The sequence below is a fragment of the Vipera berus genome, assembly GCF_964194415.1.
Source record: "Vipera berus genome assembly, chromosome: 5".
Classification (NCBI taxonomy): Eukaryota; Metazoa; Chordata; class Lepidosauria; order Squamata; family Viperidae; genus Vipera; species Vipera berus.
This window is the reverse complement of record NC_138207.1, coordinates 22,414,409-22,428,264: the sequence shown is the minus strand read 5'-3', so window position 1 is coordinate 22,428,264 and position 13,856 is coordinate 22,414,409. Positions and strand designations below refer to the sequence as shown.

The 13,856-nt window shown below is 38.2% G+C and overlaps 1 protein-coding gene across 1 annotated transcript in view; it reads right to left on the bottom strand.

Moving 5' to 3' along the window:
- LOC308669356 (NACHT, LRR and PYD domains-containing protein 1b allele 5-like) overlaps positions 1-7,758 on the bottom strand; it is a gene marked incomplete at its 5' end in the record, with an annotated part of 33,583 nt that extends 25,825 nt beyond the window's left edge. Inside the window, 2 exons of the mRNA XM_081329992.1 lie at positions 904-935; positions 7,721-7,758. Coding sequence (XP_081186118.1) covers positions 904-935; positions 7,721-7,758 — 70 coding nt within the window. The remainder of the gene's footprint in view (positions 1-903; positions 936-7,720) is intronic.
- Positions 7,759-13,856: the final 6,098 nt, after the last annotated feature.

Genomic DNA, 13,856 nt, shown 5'->3' with positions numbered 1-13,856 from the left:
AGCACAAAAAACGCCATAGAGAAACTACTGCTTCTAGCTGTTTCTAGATGTTGGACAAATCAAAGGCAAATATATGTGTTCCAGGATAATGTTGCAGGATTCAATCTGGGTCGGTCACCGGGCCCAGGGGTTTAGTCTTCCAAGCTTTTGGACACATGCTGGAGCCCATCCACTTCTCTCTATCAGAATGTGTGCTTTGGGCTATTATAAGCATAGTATTTACATGGTGCCTATTAAGCCAACAACTTAATAGCCGGCCACCAACACTCCAATCAACAAATAAAAAGCCACACAAACCAGGCACCACATAAATACTATGCATAGAAATGGCAAAAAGCACACATTCTGGTAGAGAGTAGTTCCCTGAGGATGGGCTCCAGCATGAGCTCAAAAGCTCAGAAGACAAAAGCTCTGATCTCAATGACTGACCTGGATTCTGCAGACAAAGGGAGTTCTTAAGAGGTGAAAATAAACTAAATCAAATTCAGGACTTCAATAGCAACAACCTTGATGCCTTATGAAGGATGGTACAAAATGCCACCTCTCCATAGCCTCTTTAAATCATGAGGAAATTATCCAGAAATTATCAAAATGGCTACACAGGAGGGCCTAGCAAGGTCCCTATTATATAGGAATAATCTGCTTCCTTCTATGACAGTGAAGACATAGTGAGTAAGCATGATGAAAGCAAGATCAGTGGAGACTCTATTTTCTTTCTTTCTGAAACCCTAAATTTCTTTGTTTTCAGCAATCTGTTTGGATATGTCTCTTTTTCTGACACCCTCTTTCCCTTTTCTCTTCATCCTCAGCTGCTCAGGAAAGAAAGAAATAATTATATTTAATCAATTTACCTTTACTAATAAAAGATACACTGAAGAGAATTATAGATTTTTGAAAAATTACCTTTGTCATCCTCAGAAGTACCATCAGATTCACTGAAAAAAAACAAATTAATATTTAAGTACTGTAGATGAGATCCTTTGTAGCATTAAATAGTATTAAATGCATCTTAATAAGAAAAATGGGTGTATTCAGTCACACATTTGAACCATTTCTTTGTTGGCTACGATATAAAACCATACCATTGTAGACATTGTAGATTTGCTTTATAAACCTATGAATGAGACATTTGTTTAGTAAACGTTCTATAGGATCTTTAATCAACAACCTAAGCTCTGTGCCAGAATTTCTAGACCAAGGATTCAATAGAAAGCTTTGTCTAAAGCTGATTGGCTAAAGCTGATTGTTCAGTTTGGGCACATCTCAAATGTTTCATAGCACATACTTTTATAGGCAGAATTATTACTGTAGCAGAGATTGTGTCTGGTTATTCTATGTTAGACTCTTCTTTTTGCAAAGTGTTCCATTTGAAGACTTTTCCTATTAAAAAAATCCTAAGATTGTGCCACAAGGACCATCACCACTTTGCATCTCAAAAAAACAAAACAAAACCAGGCAAAGCAAATACACAGGGCATCTAGTCATAAATTTACCTTATCAAGATAGAAAACCTTGTCTGATATGATGTTGCTATTAAATTTATATAATTCTTTTTAAAATGTCCGATATGTATGCAAACTGAATGCCAATGTGCCCTCTTTTTATTACACATTCCTGTTTTGGGGACATGTACTGTATAAATGTATATATTTAGCCATGTATAAATGGCTAAATAAGGCCACACTGGAAAATCAATTCCATCTTCCAGTTCAGTTCATGCTTTACATTTCCAACAGGCCAGTTGTAAATTTCCATTAAACAAGGAAACAATATCAATATTGTTAGACTATTGGTCCCAAGAATTTTTTTAAAAACTTGAAATACAGCATTTACCCTTTCTACTTCAGCAAATAACTCAATAATGGTATCATACTGGGTCTCAGTATGTTTTTAAAAGGAAGTTAATACAGTAGACTTATAAAAACTCGACTATCAGCTATATTGACATGATGGTCAGAATCCACACAAATGTTGTGTAAGTACGACTCTGCAAACTAGAAAGATAAGAGAAGATTTATGCACTTTATTTTCCTTTGCATTCTGTTAACTGTCTGACTGTTTCTATGAGATAACAAGCAGCAGAGAATAAAATGTTCAACAACAGTACTGTTATATAAATTCAGTGTTGATATTGCTTGCATTTTACTAAAGGAATTAATTTTAAGAAACATACAAAAACTTTGCAAAATATATACTCCAACTTATGACCTCAATTTCTAAAATATTTTTATAACCATGTAATTTTTTTCTATTTTGATTATTGTATATCTAGATTTAATTTAGGTTATTTTTACTGTGAGTTCAAATCCTGCCTTAGCCATGAAAGCAAGCTGGGTGATTTGGTGGCTAATCACTCTCTCTCTCTCTCAGTCAAACTCAACTCACAAGGTGGTTGTTGTGGGGAAAATAGGAAGAGAAATGATACTGTTGCTACTTTGAGTTATTTGTAAAAATAATAAAGGTAGAATACAAGCAAATAAACAATGCAATGCAATGCAATGCTCCATACTGTACCATCTTGGTTTACACTCTAATCTTCTCAAGTTTACTCAGAAGTTTAGTTGAAACCTACATAAACTTAACGCCACACAAAAGAGAGCTGTAGATGTAGGACGTTCTAATGAGGTCATAGGATTGCACAGGAAACTATTTAATTAACTATTTAATATCATTCTAGAGCTTTGTTGCCATCAATGAAAAAAACTGGATTAGAAAAGTATGCTAGTGACATAATCTGGCATGTGGCAACAAGGTCAGTATAATAAAATAAATATATAAAAAACACAATCTAATTCATATTTTCATGTTGCTTTACGCTTGCAGATTGTTCTGCTGGAAAATATTTCCTGAATTTGCACATTACTCTACTGTTTTCTCAAATTACAAGGGATGTAGTATTTATTTCCTTTCCAAACCTATTGAATAACCAGTGCCAAAAGAATAAGAAAACTACTTCTATTTTAAAGAATTTACATTTTTGCTAAAACTGGCGGCAAATAAATTAACACATACATAAAAATGAATTTCTGCAGAGCAAAAGGCAAAGGATTTCATTATGTTAAATATTTGTATCAAAAATTAGAAAACAGACTTATCTTTGAATATCATTATTTGAGTATTAATATCAGATTAGGCCCATGTCTGGATACACCAATATTTTATAATAGGCATGTTTCATAAGAATAAGAATAGCACAATGACAAACAATGCACAGAATGGCTTGAGCAGGTTGCAAAATAAAAGCCTTAATTTTATATTATTAAGCTTTTTTGGGGGGGGGAAAGGCAGTGTTACTCAGTTTTCAACTGAGAATAACAATAACAATTAAATGTTAAAAGCAGATCTTTTTAAGAAATCTGGCTACCTAATTCACACAACACAGGAATCCATGGAGGGAGACAACATCTGCAAATATGTCTATGAGGTTGTGATCAAATGTCTTCCCCTTTTATATATGCTCTTAGAAAAGAAGAGGTTTTACTCATAATGCTACTTCTGCAATCTTATTGATTTTGTCTACCCATTGCAGTTTTGTCCGCAATTGTTTTTACTGGGCATTACTACTGACACTACTGTTGTGGACATTAAGTTGATGTTGAACTTAATTACGGCAGCAAGACTTTTAGTAGGGCAATATTGGAAGAAGGAAGAACTGCCGACTATAGAAGAATAGACTTTAAAAGTTTCCAACCTGGTGGAAACGGCAAAGATCTCAGCGTACTTGAAAGACCATTCGCAACAGAGATATATTGTGGAGTGGAAAAAATGGATTGATTATATTCAGGATAAATATGGGACTAAAAAGTTTCACTTAGCATTTGAATAAGTACTGATGTGATATTTATATGGCTTGTAGTTATTTTATAAGAGTTAAAGTGCGATAGATTTAATAGTTTATTGTTGTTTGCATATGGTAGACTAGGATTGTTTGTATTTTTATACCTTGTATTTAGCTCTGGGAAGTCGGGGAGGGGGGAGGGGGAGAGAGGGAGGTGTTGGGGAGGGTTGGGAAGAGGGGAGGGGGTTGGGAGGGGTTTTGTTTTGTTGTGGTAAAAATAAAATGTACTGTAAAACTTTTCAATTAAAAAAAAGAATAACAATAGCACAATGACAAACAATGCACAGAATGGCTTGAGCAGGTTGCAAAATAAAAGCCTTAATTTTATATTATTAAGCTTTTTTGGGGGGGGGGAAAGGCAGTGTTACTCAGTTTTCAACTGAGAATAACAATAACAATTAAATGTTAAAAGCAGATCTTTTTAAGAAATCTGGCTACCTAATTCACACAACACAGGAATCCATGGAGGGAGACAACATCTGCAAATATGTCTATGAGGTTGTGATCAAATGTCTTCCCGTTTTATATATGCTCTTAGAAAAGAAGAGGTTTTACTCATAATGCTACTTCTGCAATCTTATTGATTTTGTCTACCCATTGCAGACTCTTCTGAGCTAACACAAGATTTGTGCTGCGGCATAACAATGTTTAATGCAAATAATATATGTATGCTCCTTAATTTAGCACAGGTGCTCCTCAAATTACAACCATTCATTTAACAACCATTCAAAGTTACAACAGCACTGGAAAATGTTACTTACAACCTGTCTTCGCATTTACTACTGTCACAACATCTCCAATGTCACGTGATCAAATTTTGGGTGCTTGGCAACCGACATATATTTACAATCATTGCAGTCTTCCAGGGTCATGTGATTTTCATTTGTGAACTTCCTGGCAAGCTTCTGACAATGCAAAGTCAATGCAGGAAGCCAGATTCGCTTAACCGTGTGATTCGCTTAACAACTCCAGTGATCCAGTAACAACCATGAAAAGAGATGGTAAAATCAGGTTAACAACTGCCTTGCTTAGCAACAGCAATTCTGGTCCCAGTAGTGGTCGTAAGTTGAGGACAGCTTGTGCATTGATCTCATCTTTGCCTTTCTTTGAGGGAAAAAGAGCATATATATTGGATGTCCACATGGCTATGGGCAATGGGAAACAGGCTTGCAGTGCTCCAGCATATAACTTCTCAAATCTAAAGTCCATCTGTGAACATGTGAACTGGCCTTGAGAGATGGATAAATACAAGTGGTAATGAAGCCATCACAAAGATCTATATTCACATTTGTTTTCACTAGCATAGTCCTAACTTTGACTGAAGAACTACAATCATGTTCATGGAATGTAGAATACAGCACAGTATACCTATTGTTCCAAGCTAAAAGGAGGTTTGTTTGATTTTGATATAGCATCATCAGTAAACCTACCATTGTGGTTTGTAACCATGGCCTGTTCAGGGAGCCCAACCACAATTCATTCAATCATTCTTAGCATTACTTTTCGGCTCAGTTTATCGTTCTTCATCTTTATACTGCATAAAATCTACTGAAGCCTAGTTCTCTTGGCGAGTCTGAAAGAATCTTCTCTGGAAATTTTAATGAATTAAATCTAATTCCACCGGAACGTTTTATGTCATTTTTTTTATTTCTATCTTGCTTTTCCTTTAGGAGTACCACAGTATCCCTTTCCTCAAAATTTTATTTTCTCAACATCAACTCTGTGGGAAGTTTGGATTGATAAGTACGTAAAGTACTTCAGTGAGCTTATGTAGCCAAGGACAGATCTGAATCTGGGTCTCCCTTGTGCCAGTTCAACATTTAAGCATTACTGAGATTCTTGGCTCTTTTCATAGGTACGACTGGAGAATCTACATATACTTCACTGTGGGAAAGAAATGTGGCAAGAGAAATCATAAAGGTGGGCAAATTCAGTCAGCCTTGATTGTTAATGAGCATAGACCAGCCATCCTTTCATCTTTGTTTGGCATCTGTTAAGATATGTTCTGCTTCGCTTAACAGTACAGAATGTCAAAGAAAGTTTAGAAATTAGTAATAACTTAGATGAGAAGGGAAGGAAGAGGAACCTGACTAGCTATCAAAAATACTTTTAAGGAAAAAAGACAAAACTAGATAATGTAATGAAATTTATTTGTTGCATTTGTACATAATGTACATTTCTAGCTTTGTACATAGGTTTTCCTGCTACATGTAATTTTATCAAAATACATTAGGATTTCATGAATTAGTATACAGTATTAACTTGAAGGTTCTTTTCCTATTTTAGAAATGCATTTTGCAAAAACTACAATTTTCTTTCATTTTTCTCCTCTCTCTCTCTGGGTTTATTTATTTATTTATTTATGGTGTGGGTGTGGGTCCTTTAAGAGGAAGTTGAAGTGGAAAATGAGAGTTGGTTACACTAAGATTTGATCTGATTTCCTTCTGATCTCTAATATTGGTTTGAATGGCTAAGGAAACAAAATGATGTTCAAGATCAATTTGACTTCAGATATTATTGTAGAAGTTGAAAAGCAAAAATTGTTGCTAAAATCTGTGCATCCTAAGTGATGAGATGTTTGCAAACAATTTTCCTAAAGGAAGTTACAATGATATATTAAAATTAATCTCAAAATAAGAATTCCATTTTTTAAGTTAAGTGAACATAAACTGGAATATTCAAATTCTTTAAATGCTTCCTATAAACTCTGTTAGCAACCCTTATAAACGTCATCCGAGTTTTTAACAAAAGCCATAATCTGGGTGAAATGACCCATGCTAAAAATCCTATTTGGATGTCAAGTCAGGAAACTGCATCTGAGCTCAGGCTTTCACTCACGAAAGGAGGGGGAAAAAACAAACAAAAACAATACAGTAATAAGGAAAGATGTCGATTAAGGGAATATCCGGCTGCTGTCCAAAGCCAAGAAGAGTCGAATCTGCACGGAAGATCGCTGCGAAATTACCGGGCGAAACTTGCAGATTAAAGCAGGAAAAAAAAAATTTTTAAAAAAATATCCAGGAAGAAAGCAATGACCCTAATTACAGTTTTGCCGTTTAGGAAATTACATGGATGCGCGGCTGTGAATCTTCGACGAAGAGAAAGGGAGTTTCCTTTCAACACTTATTGTTGAAAAACAATACATTGTAGTAAAGTTGTAAACCGCCCAGAATCGCCTCACCAGCGAGATGGGCGGCAAACCAATTAAAGAAACGAAGGAACGAACGATTCGTCTCTTGCCCGCATATAGAAGAAAAAAAATCAACCCCACGACGGGCCCTTTCCTCCCCGATCCCCCCCAAAAAGAAGGGACTCGGGGTCGAGAACGGTAGGGCGCTTTCCCACGTGCTCGAGAAAAGGGACGCCAGGCTGGAGAGGCGTTTCCTCCGCTCCGCCCGTCAACACACCCGCACGCACGCGCACCGTTCTCTCGGGCGGGAGGGTTGGCGGTTGTTTTGGCTTTTATTCTCTGAGCATCGCCTTCCTTTCTCCCCGGCCTAAATTGTCTCTTGCGGCCTTCTTCCTTGCGCCGCGGGGACTGGCCGGCCGCCAGGAAAGTTTCCCGCCTAGTTTTTTTTCTCCCCTTAATACCTGCCTTCTCTCTTTCCCCCCCCCCTCCCCCGCCCGCGCTCTCCTGCCTTACGCAATGGCGCTCTTCCTTTGTTGCAGCGCCGAGCGGAGCGAGCTGCCAGCGGCTCCCGGGCGCTGGGAACGGATGCCAGGAAAGGGAGCCGCGCGAGCGCGCCCTGCACACATCTTCGCCTCTCGAGCGACCCTTGGCAAGCTTGCAGGGAGCGGCGAGTCCTCCGCGCCGAGGCGACTCGGCTCCAGGTCTTGCCCTGCGCGTCCGTTTAACCCGCGCTCGAGCCACGACAGACTCACCTGCCCTGCACCTGCCCGCGCTCCCGCTCGCTGGCCATCCTGGACGCAGAGAAGAAGAAGCGCACCGAAGAGGAATGAAGCTTCGGCGACCCGGCGCTGATTGGCGGATGAGCGGCTTGGGGAGGGGGCGGAGGAGAAGCGGGCTCAAAGCCATCCCAGAACGTGCCGCGGCAGCGCTGAGCGAGGCGTGCCGGAGAAGCAATTAAGGGAGGGGGAAAAAGGCGCCAAAGCTCTCCCGAAGGTGCTGAAAGAGAGCAGCGCAGGGCTCCGAGGCTGGGTTAACGGGGCTGAAGCCTGCCTGGTCCCTGCCTCCGTTCTCAGGTTTCTCGGGAACGCGCTCTCCTTCCTCCTCTGGTCCATTTTACAGATTTTTCTGAAGGTAACACTGTGGGAAACCGGATGCTGGAGGACGGTTGGTTGCCTCGCACGGACAGCAAAAGAACAAAAACGAAACGGCGGCTTAAACTGGAACGTTTTTAAAATCATCTGCCCAGATGGAGTGCAATAGTTTGAGCGCGTGGCGTTTGTAACCGTACCTGAAGTTTCAGGTGAATTCCTTTGGGGGGAGGGATCGGAGGGGGGAACCACTGGAAGAGTTAGGCTGGGGGCAGCCCATGGCCAACATTTGTCTCTTGGGTGGCACCCCCTCCAAGGAATCCCAGGGCTGAGAAGGGACGGGGGGGGGGGGGAACCAGCCATGCCCAAATACAGCCCAGGGAAGGACTTACGGGATGAATGTTGATGAAGGGAATACTTACTTGGCTGGTGACCAAAAGCCAAAGTGGTTTGTAGAGCTCTGCGCCTGGCCTACTGTTGAGCTTGGTTTGGTCTGCAGCTTGCTTCCGTTTGTGGACTCTGGTCAGGCTATTTTTCCTTCTTTTCTTGTCCCCTTTCCCTCCCAGCTCTGCCACTCAGTTGTCTTGCAGTTCCAAGAATTGAATTTTTTTTTCCTGCTGTTTGAAGATTACTGTTGAGTTTACTGCCTTTGGGTTGGAGGTTTCTCTTTCCTGCATCCTGCTGTCCTCTGGATTTGACTCACACCTGCTTGTTTTCAGATCCTTTTTTTTAATAAAACAATATCTCCAACTAAAGTAGCTTCAAAACAAAGGGGGGAAAATACCTACTTATTCCAGGTGAGGAGTTGACGCTTGCACGCTGATCCTCAAAAGGAGTGGTCAGGCTTTATTGGTCCAGAACTTAACCCATGGGTCCTTGTTACGAACATGTTAATTAATTTTTTTGTAAATAACAGTTTTAAACAACAGGTTTCCATCACAACATGTTATTTATTTTATAATATTTTAAAAGCTGAAAGGAAAAATGCACACAAAATAAATATATCATCCTTGCTTATCCAAATTACATTAAAGCTAAACCAAGAAAAAAAAAACTGACCAACTACTTACCATATATGTAAGAAGACATTGTGTAATTTACTAATTAATAATTGATGCTATTGCAGAAAACAGTTGAAGGTTTTGTTGACAGTAAACTCACAAAAGGCTCTGAATACATTGTCACCATAAGTTCTTGCATTGAATATTCCATTTGATTCAAGTGAGGCAAACTTTTGCTTTGGTTGGGCTCAAGGAAAGTGCCATCATTTTTAGAGATTGTAAGTGGAAAAATTAAAGAGAAGGGGTTTCAGCTAGTCCTCAGCTTATGGCAGCAATTGGGACCAGAATTCCCATAGGAAAGCAACATGATCCTAAAGCCCAATGTCACATGACTGCCACTTAGCAACAGCAGTTCTGGCAGTACCACTTGCCATTGTTAAGAAAAGACCTCACATGATCACAACTTACAAATTCCTACCACATTCCCCATTTACTTTGATGGTAGGAAGTGGGTAAGGAACATCTGATCACGTGACCACTGAGGCCTGAAATGGCTGGAACTCCAAGGATCAGTCATAAGTCCCCTTGCTTGTAACCCTGAATGGTCACTGAACAAATGATCATAAACTAACAACTGCCTGTATTCTCTATGCATAGGAATAGACCTCTTCTCTATTGTTGTAGAGGGCAAGACCAGAACAAATGGATTAAAAGTACAATTGTGGATGTTCTGGCTAGAGATCAGGAGATTCCTAGTGGAATTAGTAGGGGCTCAAGTCGCCCCCAAGTGCTACACTGGATCTTGGATGAGAGAACATAAAAAAAAATACCACATCCCACTGGCAAGAGTGGAGAATAAAAACAAAAACTCTTGGAAAAAGGCAAAGGTAAATCATTTTGTTATTGCTGCCAATTCATATAGTCACCGAAAGGATAATTCAGTTCAACAGAATCTACTTTATTGCTTGTTGCTATTGTGTTAAAAAAAACTTCCTCTCAAGAGTAGCTCTAGAAAGTATTGCTATAATCAAGACCAAGTCCCTTCTATTAACTCTTCCAAGGGGAGATCCAATCTAGAACTAAAGAGAAATTTCCTGACAGTGAGAACAATTAAACAGTGCAATGGCTTGCCCCCATAAGTTGTGGGCATGCTATCATTGGAGGCTATTAAGAAGATATTGGACAGTTATTTGTCTGGAATGGTATAGGTTTTCCTGCTAGAGCAGGGCATTGGGCTAGAAGACCACCAACCTGCCTTCCAGCTCTGTTATTCAGTATTCTGTAAGATAGTGATTAAGAGTGACACTGTGGGGAATGGAGTTATAAGGACCTAAGATTATAAATGAAAATTAGTTATCTGAACTTGTATAGGAAGGAATATTTTTAATCAAGCAAAGCTACTCTTTGATACAACTGATTAATACCTACCATTCTACAAATGTTATGCGTCTGACTATTTGTCTAAGAAATCTAGAATAAAAAGATTAGTGACTGTCCTCTCACACTGCATGGAAAAACTTGGTCAAACTCTCCTGGTCTGTTGGCACTTGATTTACACAGCAAGTCAATACTTGAATAAAGATTAAGAAATTGATAGATAATAACATTGTCTCTCTTTTTGGTTTATTTGGTAACATGTAGGTACCAGGGTAAAAGAATAAACCTTAATAAAGTTTTATTAGTTTCCTTAAAATTTCATTTTATATATAAAATAATTGTATGGCCCTAATAAAAATGTCATTGGTATATTTATTCAGTATATTGTATAAAGTATACTTCCATTTATTCAGTATAGGGAAAACAGCTTGTTTACATTTTAAAAGGAAACACCTACTGCCCTGTTGATAATTGCTTGCTGTTACATGAGTGAGTCACAAAGCATACATTGAACAGTGAAAAGAAGTTAATATCTGAGTAAATGACTTGCAGACAAACACACTAAAACTGCTTTGAAAACTCCACAATCTAGGAGTAAAATTAATATTTGAGAAAATTGACCAAGAGCAAAAAAAAGGGGGGGAGGGATTGGCCTAGAGATGACCTGAATGGCTCCTCCAACTCTTAGTTTCTAGTCTAAGAAACAGACTTCTCTCACTTTATGCTAGTGTTACATTCCCCAAATGAATTGCAAAAAACAATACACTGAACTAATCATGAAAAATGGGTTGCTGAGTATTGTGTCTAATGTTGCAAGCCAAATGCACTCATAAATATTTAGACCATTAATTCTTGAGCACTAGGTTACTCAAACATGTTTTCTTCTTGTCTTTTGTTCTATGTACAGCAAATCCCTTTGTATTATCTATAGCTAGATTACTAATGCATGTAGATATCACTGCAGACAAAGAGCTATCTCTACACATTTTATTAGCATTCTTCATTATGTTGCATTAAGTATATTCCCCCAGGATAAAAGTTAGTTCTATAGTTAAGGATCCTTCAACATTTTTGGCTTGATGTAAGATGTCAAGTTTTGTTTCTGGTGTTATGTCCTTTTCCTTCTCATTTTGGGCAATGGGGTTGAACAAGATACTGATGGCCATTTTGATACCATATTAACAATAATATCTGTTACGGGTGCAAAAATAACTGAAAGGCAATATGCACAATTGGAACAACCACACCGTATGGTGGTAAATATGTTAGTGAGGGCAGAAAGGGATTTTGGAAGGAAGAAGTCTTGGCATGTTTCCATATATTGACTATGCTGGCACAAATTGCATAATAGCATTTCTCCCCTTATAAACCACATTCTTGGATGAAAATGGATCAACCACATAAAAGCAAATTCTCATCAAGATGAGAAACCTGTACTGCTGCCATGTATCTTTGGAGCCTTAATCTAGAAATCTGTTCTCTAGAGACCTGGTTTTCTATCAGTGATAACATTTGAATTTACTGCCCTTTGTTGATATGCTGTCTTTGGGCTCTAAATGGGTTTTATAAGTTTTGTTTACAAAATTAAAACAATGGGCAGATAAAGCACAGAGTTTGTTTGAGAATATAGCAAGATTCTCACAAAATTACAAAGGTAAACAAGCTCCCCAAAGGTGTGGGTTCTTGTATGAGAAGATCCCTGACATTTGTTTGAGAGGTCCCTGAGATCCATTGTTTGAGAAGATCCCTGAGAAATATACAGGATTTTAAGTTCTGGGGTTAAATTAAGGTTTTGTTCAGTTTAGCAAATTAACACTGGAAATGTTTTTTAGTCTAAATATTTGGAAATTGTTGTTCAGAGACCAAAGGTTTTAGCTTGATTCTTTATCGATGTTCTGTCTCTTGTTTGTTTGTTACAGGTATGGTCTCAAAAGTGATTGCAAGCTATTCTATTTCAAAACAACGCTGCAGATGGATAGTTGGCTCTCTTCCCAGAAATTATTCTTCTTTTTAGTTATTTTTAAAACCCAAGACACAAACAGAGTTCAGTGAACTTGGCAGGAATTAAGTTATGTGAAGATCTGTGAGATCCAAACAACTGCTCAGAAGGTCCATGAGCCCCAAGACTGGGCTGTTTTCCTGCCCATTGGTTGAACATTATTATCTTTGGGTATGCCAGAAGGCCTCTTGTTCCTGATTATGTTGTGAGCTTCAAAACCACTTTTTTATGGAAAACAGCAAAAATAAGAAAAACAGGCCTAGATTCTACTGGGTATATGCACCCAAATTGCTATTTTGATAAAGTTTATTACAGAAATGTACATCTTCAAAGACCATTTGTACTCTAGAAGAGAAGATGATGAAGTTATTTCTGTGTCCAAATGTATCCTTGATTCAGGGTACATCCATTCTCATACAACACAGTACATTTTTTTTAGTGTACTGGAATTCAGTTGATAAAATTTTATCTGCAAAGAAATTTATCTCTAATCAATAGATTTAAACATTTGGGGGCGGGGAATCCTACCTAAAAGTCTTTTCAGTGGAATAGTAAAGAGTGCTAAAATGCTAATATTGCCATTATTAGAATGCTAATAATGAAGCCTAAAGTTCCATGCAGCAGCAGCAGCTAGATAATGTTAGCTGTGGTTAGTATAACTATAAGCAAATATTGCATATCTGTTTGAATTTTGTGACCCCTGTTTTTATGTTTTAATATTTAATATTGGCTTTTCTATTGTTCCTGTGAACATGCCATTTTGCTGATAGTCCAATCCAACCTTTACAATTTATTTTTGAGGTAAGGCAGGTTATTGGAAGGCAAATGTCCATATGTTCAAAAGGAGGCAAAGAGGAAGACCTGAAGAAGTAAAGATTACTTAGCTTGACTGTTAACTAAGAAGATCTGGTGCAGGTGCTGGCCTAGAAACCAGGAGACTAAGAGTTCTAGTCCCACCTTAGGCATGAAAGCTGACTGGGTGACTTTGGGCCAGTCACTCTCTCTCAGTCCAGCCCATTCAGGGAGTTATTATTGTAGAGAAAATAGGATGAAGGAGTAATTGTGTGTTTTCACTGCCTTGAGTTACTTTAAAGGCAGGATAATAATCTAATAAATAAAAGAACGATCAAGAACAAATCTTGCCACATTAATCTCATTTTTTAGATCGAGTCATTTCCTTCATAAATTGTGATAATGCCGCACATCTAATACATTTTATTTCTGCAAAGCTATTGAAAAAATATTCTATGCATTTTGAGGAGCCAGTTAGTTAAGTGTAGACTGAATAATATTGTAATTAAATGGATAGATAGCTGCAGTGGTTCCTCATTAAATGAGTTTCAAATGGAATGTCCTATGGTTCAATCCTAAAGATCAAACAACTGTCAAGGCTTATTTGAATGTTAGAAATAATGTTCTTATG